Source organism: Candoia aspera, chromosome 1 (assembly GCF_035149785.1).
Source record: "Candoia aspera isolate rCanAsp1 chromosome 1, rCanAsp1.hap2, whole genome shotgun sequence".
Taxonomy (NCBI): domain Eukaryota; kingdom Metazoa; phylum Chordata; class Lepidosauria; order Squamata; family Boidae; genus Candoia; species Candoia aspera.
In genome coordinates, this window is record NC_086153.1 from 20,109,030 (window position 1) to 20,117,913 (window position 8,884).

At 38.4% G+C, this 8,884-nt stretch overlaps 1 protein-coding gene across 1 annotated transcript in view; it reads right to left on the reverse strand.

The window, feature by feature from the left end:
- Positions 1-8,861, reverse strand: part of FSIP2 (fibrous sheath interacting protein 2) — a 67,152-nt gene extending 58,291 nt beyond the window's left edge. Inside the window, exons 1-6 of the mRNA XM_063291113.1 lie at positions 8,754-8,861; positions 5,669-5,794; positions 4,910-5,071; positions 3,036-3,125; positions 1,983-2,122; positions 1,070-1,214 (exon numbers count right to left, since the gene is read on the reverse strand). Of these exons, the coding sequence (XP_063147183.1) occupies positions 1,070-1,214; positions 1,983-2,122; positions 3,036-3,125; positions 4,910-5,071; positions 5,669-5,794; positions 8,754-8,861 (771 nt within the window). The remainder of the gene's footprint in view (positions 1-1,069; positions 1,215-1,982; positions 2,123-3,035; positions 3,126-4,909; positions 5,072-5,668; positions 5,795-8,753) is intronic.
- Between the last annotated feature and the right edge of the window lie 23 nt (positions 8,862-8,884).

Below are 8,884 nucleotides of genomic sequence, written 5' to 3' on the forward strand. Positions count from 1 at the left end.
TGTTTGTTTTTAAATAAAAATCATTAGCAAAGCCAGATGGACGGTAATGAACCACCTGGCAAGCAATCCTCCAGGTCTCTAGGCCTTCAACAGAGACAAATCCATGGTCATGGGGAAGAAAAACTCCCATTTGTCTCCTGCTTCTCCCTTGCAAGTTTCTTCCCAGTGCCCTACACTAAGGCAATGAGTAGGGCAAGGGGCAGCCAAAGGGAGGTCTGCCTGCAAGACACCCATTTAAGTCATCTGAAAAAAAAGTGAATAGCGGCTCCTTTAAGACCAGCCAATTCTATTTTTATCATGAGCTTTTGTGCATCCCAGTATGATACTTTTAAAAACATTGAGTTAGGGTGCCACAAATCTCTTCAAGGTAATTTTTGCTCCAAAGGAAAAACATGGCTATCTCTTCAGAAACTTAAATCATTGGTGAATTTACAAATTTCCACAGTGGAAAAACGGATGGTGAAATTATTGGAACTGGCAGAGATGGCAAAACTGACAGCATTGATGAGAGAAAAACATTGTGACTGGATTTGTTTCTAGGTGGAAACCACTTCTGGACTATTTGCTTGTATCTGAAAAAAATGAAGTTTTGGTTTTGGGTTTTGATGATTAAACAGTTACTGTTTATAGAAATAATGTTTATTAAGGTTTAGTTTAGAGTCAGAGATTAAGGTATTATATATTTGTATTCATATCTGTGATGAGGCAGGCCAGAAGTCACTTTCTTTGTATTTCTAAGTATTTCTGCACCTTTTTAGTTAGTTTTTTTTCCTTTTAGTTCTTTTTTCAAGCTTTTCTATACTTTGCATTTTATCTGTATTTTGAAACGCTAATAAAGTATTTTTTAAAAAATCATTGGTGAATTATCCCCTTGGAATTTGGATGCCTGAACCCACTGGAATTTTTGTAGGCTGAGGTATTCCATTCGATAAGCCCATCGGGATTGCCTAAGGAAACAGGTTTAAAAACAAAGAAGCATCGAACACGGATGGGATGTAATAAAACATCCAACATTCAGCACTGGTGATATATGAGCTTTTCCTACTCCATTCTGCCCCAGACATATTACCTCTTCCATTTTCTTACGAAGCAGAAGCTGCTTTCTTTTCTCAAGCCCCTGCTTCTTTTTGTCATCTTGAGCCAAGGCGAGGAGGCGGTTCTCTTCAGCAAGCTGCTCGAGTTTTTCCAGTTCTTGGTTAATCAGCTCTAAATACCTTCATTTTTTAAAAAGAAAAAAAAATGAAGAATTAAAAGGTTAAAAATGGTCATCTGAGATTCCAACTACATTCTCTTCTCTTAGATCTTGGAATATAACTCCAGAATATGGTAGAGAGGAAAGAGGATGGCCTTGATGGAGGGGACATCCATTGCTGAGGCAATGGTAGATAAACATAACTTAAACCCAGATGAAGAGGGAGGGTTACAAAAACATCTCAGATAGGCACCCCTCTAATTCACATGCTATGTAGAAGGAAAAAGGGAAGCATGTTCATGCTTGCCAGATTCTATTACTGTAGGCCAGTGTTTCTCAACCTTGGCAACTTGAAGATGTGTGGACTTCAACTCCCAGAATGCTGGCTGGGGAATTCTGGGAGTTGAACACACACCTTCAAGTTGCCAAGGTTGAGAAACACTAGTCTGAGGACTACTGCAGGGGATTGGACTACAAGAACCTGTGATTCTATGATATCACTGGAAATGGAAAGAGATGGGGATTTCCCCACCTAGACCAAAACACACAAGATATAATTTCTCTTGAGGTGAGAAAGGGTCAGGCCTTACAAAAAAATAATCCCACTAGAAAGAGATGGGATGCCAGAGTGCTGATTCACAGCACAAGTTCATCTTAAGCAATGATCCAGGACTGGCTCTCCCATTAAGCAAACTGACACAATTGCCTTGGGCAACATTTGCTCAGTGAACCCAGCAAAGCGTTAGAGAACTGCACATACAAATGCCCTTCCTCTCTGTTGCGTTCCTACCTGTTCCTCATTACATTCTCTTGCTCCTGTATGGTAGGTCTTTCTTCTTTCAATAGCCAATCTCGGTATTTTGAGGTTTCTGCAGCCTCTGGAAGAACATGAGAGTCTTGCAGCTTGGTGACTTGTTTCTCCAGCATTTTCTGGAAACCAGATAGGAAACAAAAAGTGTGTGATGAAATTAAGAGTTTGCTCAAGATGCTGCCACCATTTTGACAGTATCATAACGCTGCATGGTACCCGGACTTGGGACCAAGGAACCCTTATGGTATAACACTGTTCTTGCCAGGTTTTCCCCCCGCCCCCAGTTTAGAATCAGAAAGTCTGGAGACTCCCCATAGTCTTGAACAATATGGCTACAAACTAAACTGTAATTCCAGAATGGTATTCATTATACTCAGTTGACAGCCTTTGAATGGGTGGGAGACTGATACAGAATTTATATCCACCTGGAATAAAATCCAGCACTCTCTTTTCCCATGTTTCTCAGTATGTAACAAGTGTTTTCCTTTTCTCATGCCCACTCACTGAACCTAGTTAACTCCTTTTCCTTGAAAATCCTAGAAATGATAGCTTTGTCTCTGAAAATAGAAAGTCATCTCAATATCCTCACCAAATCACAGCCTACTAACCACCTTTCATACAGTGCATAGTTTAACTGTGGAACTCACTGCCAGCAGGACTGATGATAGCAGCCAATCTGGATGGTTTCAAAATGGACAGATTCATCAGACCATCAGTGGCTACTAATACTGATAGCTGTTTACTAACTCCTGAATTATGGGCAGCAAGCTTTATATATGAGTTCCTGGATAACGACAGTCAAAGAGGGGCATTGCCATTTAATCCAAGCTGATGAGGTTCCCCAATGCATCTAGCTGGCACAGAAAGCAGGACTAGATGGACTGAGGGCCTGATCCAGGCACACTCTTCTTGTGCACCATACCCACCAGATTCTCTGGATAGTATCCTATTCAGTGGATACCAAAACAAGAAATTATATTTAGAACATCTTTGTTAGTACAGAAGGAGATTCCAAGTGTTTCCAGGACTTACTTGTTCTCTCATGTAGTGTTTTTCAAACTCCAGCTTGAGGGAGGTCAAATACTGTCGGTACTCATTAAATTCCTTCAGGCTGCACACAACCTGAGTAACAAAAGGAAGGACAACTGCGGCTTGTATTGAGAAGCTTACCAGGCTAGTTTAATGCCTATCACTGCAGCAACTTCAGAAATACAACAGGAGAAGCCTAATCCAGAATGTATTTACTCAGAAGCAAATCCCAAGGACTTGCTTCTGATAAATACATTTAATTTGCCTGTTTAAAATGGCAGTCTTTTTTATTTAATATATTTTGTATGCCTCTCACTACTTCATGGTCCAATGAGAGATTCCAGAGAAGTTTCATAGAGGTGTTCCAGGAAATGCTGTTACTATTGGAAATTGACAGAGATGTTGAGTTACTTAATTTATGTGTATGAATAAGTGCAGTATAATGAAAATAAATATTCCCAAAATGTTTGAAAGAGGTTGTATCATTTTATCTATTCCCCTGTTAAACTCCAAACTTGAACATAGTTAAGTTTCACTGGAATTTAAGCAATCTAACTGTTCATCGGATCATAGCATTAATCTGGAATCAGAATATTTTAATACTACATTTTTACACTGGTAGCTTAAGGCATGTCTATGTCATAAACTTCACCTACAGTGATACAGAAGTGCTACTGTGCCTATGGACCATTCAGACATGCCAAATGTCATTTGATATTTGCAACAACTATGCATATATGCATTATTATGTCACAGATTCTTAGCGATTGAAGGGGCCAATAAGACCATCAAATGTTCTGTACAGGAGTCCAATACCACTGAAAGGCACCAGGATGCTTTCCCCCAGGATGCTAATATAGAGAATAGAGGTGGCAGTGGCTTAAGAAATTAGCTCTAGAGTTGGGTATCCCCTTTAAATGCAGCAATCTTCATTTCTATGCAAATGAGCAAGAATTGTTTATTTATTTATTTATTTGTTTATTTAATATGACAAGTCAGATAGATAGATAGATAGATAGATAGATAGATAGATAGATAGATAAAATCATTTACTTTTGCTCATTTACTGATCAAAAGTGGAAAGGGAAAATGAATTGATGTTGAAATGGGCAGGAAGGCAACACAGAGTGAAGCGCGAGGCTTTGAAAAGCTGAATATGTACCTCGCCCCCTCATGTTCTGAGCCAAATTAAAAATACCTGAAACCAATGTGAAATATATCCATATGTCTAACATAAAAAGAAAGTAACTTTGGGTAACCATTTTGTTTTCCAAAATCATTGAGTAAAGCATACCAAAAACCACAGGGTGCTCAGCACATACCACAACTGTGCTGGTTTGTAAGTGACATGGATAAGAGGCATGGATAAAATACCTGGGAGTGACTAGGCATCAACTTACATATTGTTTTCAGTCTGTTAGCCATGAATACCTATCAAGTATGTCAGAAATGGGCAGAAAAGCACTTGGATGTGTTAGCGTGTTTTCTGGACCTGTTTGCAAGATTGCATGACCTTTGCAATGAATCCTACGCTAAGTCCATCTGTGAAAAACCTGGGACTCTCTCAAGAATTCTCTTAGAGCTACGAGATAAAGAAAACACACAATCTCTAAACCATTTCCCCCTAAGAATAAAAGAGGCCCTTGAGTCTTGACAAGGAAAGTCGCTTATTTTTGCAAAAATATGTAGACATCTAAAGCACCCACTGACAGCAGCTCCAGTTTCAAAATGTGTATTTAACATCACAATTAGACCTTGGATACAGTAGCTTTAAGGTTGTTTAACTGTGATATTTACCACTCATGGTTTAGTTCATGATCTAATTTACTGATTGTGGCTTTAAACTTTAATAGAACATGGGATGGAAACAAACTTACTTTGTTTTTGTCAGTGATCTGGCCAGACTTTTTCAGTCTCCGCAGATTGTCTTTACGCTTGTAGTAAGCACGTAGGTGTGGGTCATGAAGACTTTTGTATTTGGGGGCCATGATCTTACAATACGGATCACTCAGATCAAAAGTAGCTGATGGCTGGTAAAGCTGAAAGACAGGGAAAAGATTGATCAGATCAAAGAGAGAATGCACCTCTCAGAACCTATTGGGACCCCATCTGGGGAAAGCACCACTTGTCATCCATCAGTGACCTCAGAGGACTTAGTGTTTCTCAACCTTGACAACTTGAAGATGTGTGGACTTCAACTCCCAGAATTCCCCAGCCAGCATTCTGGGAGTTGAAGCCCACACATCTTCAGGTTGCAAGGTTGAGAAACACTGACTTATACTAAGAAATATTAGGAAACCTTATGCTAGGAAAGAACCTATGACAAAATTGTACATACAAAAGCATGCAAAAGTGCTCCCACACTGGTTTGTACTAAGAAAGGTAGCTTCAAGAGAGGAGAAAGAGCCAGGAAAGAATTAAAGGTCCTTTCCCACTTGTACTTCTGAATTTCTTTCTCAGAATGGTTTCACTTTTTAAAAAAAATAACACTGGGACACTTCTACAAGTTTTCATGTAACAGGCCCCATAAAATGGTTTCTTGTGTCCATGCTTTATGATACAACATTTTATTGAAAGCAGAATTGAGATATGGAAAAGACATGTTTGGAAAGTTCTGGGGCTGATGTTCTCTTCACCTTTTCACCCAAGTTCGTTGTGTAGAACATGGTATTGGAGCCAGGCAGGAATGGGATCTTGGTGAAAAGTGGCATGTCCAGGATTTGGTTGGGTCCCACAGCTGGCATCTGTTTCCCAGGACCCAGCTAAAAGAGAAAAAACACAGAGGACGCATATTTTTCATTATTTGTTTTGCACAAGTCAGCAAGCAGTGGTAGTCATTTCCTTCACTAAGTTTTTAAGATCTCCAAAAATATACTCAAGCTTTGATCCATCATGCTTGATTTGATCCCCCTTTCCAAACCGGAGTTCTGAGACTATAATTGTATTCACTGTATTTTTTCATTCATCTTTTCTCCAAGAAGCTCAGAGAGGATCCAGTCTTCCTTTCTCATAGATGAACTTGGCTATTGGCACTGTATACATTTTTATTACTTTTCCCACATTTCTTAACTGTCCCTGTTTGTCTGGAAATATTATTTCCTGGTCCCAAGTAAATCCCACTTTTGCTACTCTTCAGGGGAATTAGCAGATGCCTTGCTTGGCTTGTACCAGTTTCCCAGGCTCACCTAATTTTTTTAACGTTTTCACTTTCTTTTAATTAAAGAAATAAAAATAAAATTCAATATGCACCAACACAACAAACCACTCAGTAATATTACCTTTATAAAAACCTCTCAATATTAAGAATCTAAGTATACTACATAAATATCATTGTGCAGAAATATATTGCATTAAAATTGATAAGGCGGAGCAGTAGATGATCTTTATGGCTAGATTTAATACAGTATGTTAAAGGATTAAGCTAGTTCTATATTAATACTTTATGGAAATATCTTTAGTTTCTTCAAATGTCACTTATTTACTTACAATTTTGTATATTCTTTTTTGATCATATTAGCAGTGTTATATTTTTGGTTGTACTTCATCATATCCTCTAGCTGTTATAATTTATCAAAAAAATATTCAAATGTAAAAAAGAAGAATACCTCTCATTCCCCACATAGGCTCCATTAATATTCCTATAAAATAAAAATTGTATATGGCCACATCCTTCTGGTTTATTTGGAACTATGTTCAATTGCCTAGAAAAAGGTGAGCTGGTAGGGAGCACCCTGGGAGTAGTGGGTGCTAAGATGGTGTGAGTAGAGAGCAACCTCACTGGCTTGCCTTTTAATGAATGGGTACATGTTAAATGGCTAGCTACCATGCAGCCATTTTGTGAGAGCACCTATTACACACACAAAAATCTCAAAAGGGGTCATCAGCCCCAGAGGTTTGGGGATCATTTGCTTTGAGTCTTCTTTAGCAGAAGCAGCTAAGAGACATTCCTATTATACTTATGTATTTCATTTTTTCTCCTAGTGCGGTGTTTCTCAACTTTGGCAACTTTAAGACATGCAGACGTCATCTGATTTGAACCTTCAGCTTTCTGTTTTCACTTTCCCTTGAGAACTGTCTGTTATCTCACTCTCACTTTATGTAAACACACTTTGGAACTCTTCCATATCTTCAACTTTCGCTGGCTAAGCTCCTAGGGGGCGCCATAATCTACTGCGTGAGACATGGAGGATTTCAAACAGATTCTTTCTGACTTTCACCAGGATTTTAAACAGATTTCTTCCGACTTCTATCAAGCTTTTATGCAAGATATCCAGGACATTGTGGAAAATATGAGATCTAAAATGTGCCATCAGGTTGGGGATGTGGTGGATGAAATTGAGGAATTTAAGAGCGATAGAAAGGCTTTTTTTAAGACTGGGATTGGGGTTTTTATCGAGATGCTGGTTGAAGATTGGATAATGGAGTTGGAGAAATCTAAGGGAGAGAGTGATCTGCAAGCCATAAGTAAAATCGATCTCCTGGTGGAATGCCATGAAAAGAACCTGGAATCTTTGAGGGGGGCAGTTGGGCTGTCTTGAAAGTGGATTCTTTCAAGAGGAAAGCTCTGTGCACATTGTGGGGATATGTAACTGCTTTGGTTTATTTTGAAGTGGGATAAGGGTTGAAGAATGTTCATCTGGTTTGCTTTAAGGATTTGATTGATACTATTTGCTGTGAAAGATTTGGATTTAGTGTTTTGAACTGGCTTTGTTTTTTGGGTTTATTAAGATTAAACTTATTAAAACTGTTGTATTGGGGTTAAAGAATGTTTATCTGGTTTGCTTTAAGGATTTGATGTTATTCCCTTTTAAAGATACAGAATTACTGTTTTGAATTGTCTTTTTTAGGTTTATTAAGATTGGGATTATTAATATTGTTTTACTGTTAAGTATTAACAGTATAATAGCAGACAACTTACATGCTTTTTAATTTGATTCTTACTATAGTAGACAGAAATGTACAGAATAGTGGTAGGAAGGGAATAATTAAATATGTGTTATCTTTTGGAGGGGAGAAAGATGTTTAGGAGGTTTATTTGAACTTTTTTTCTTTATTTTAATATAAGGGGGAGAAGTAACTGTACCTAGTGATTTTTATTATGTGTTAAAGTGGAATGACTTATAGAAATAATGTGGTGTTTTGGTTTAATATAGAGTAAGAGATTGATTATGGAAATTGTTGTATATCCTTGCTGTTAAAAGTCGGAAGCCACATCTTTTTGTAAATTTGAAAAATTTTCTCTTGTGGTTCTGCACTTTTTTAGTTTTTTTTCTTTCTTTGTAGTTTTGTAGCTTTTATTCTTCTCTTGAAACCTAATAAAATTTACTATAAAAAAAAAGATGTGGATGTCAACTCCCAGAATTCCCCCAGCAGCATGACTGGCTAGGGAATTCTGGGTTGAGTCCACACATCTTAAAAGTTGCTGAAGTTGAGAAATGCTGGTCTAAGCTACTGACCAAATAGAGAGCTAAGCGAAAGGGAATAAGCCCTGAATAAGTTTACACAGAGAGCCAGTTTTAGTGTAGTGGTTAAGGCATCAGGCTAAAAACCGGAAGAATGTGAGTTCTAGTCTCACCTTAGGCATGAAGCCAGCCTGGTCCAGTCACTCTCTCTCAGCCCTAGGAAGCATCCACACATCTTAAAGTTATCAAGGCTGAGAAACACTTTCCTACTTCAATGAAGGAGAGTTGGTTTGACTTCAGCTTTTCCTCACATACTTACTTCTATAACATCCTCTTCCGGTTCCATAGCTTCGAGTGCTGTCCGGGCACTTTCTGTCAAGTAATGTCCCATGGCTGCCTTCAGGACCCCCGGGTTGGGGTACGTCATCTTGATGGTTCAATGTGAGCTGC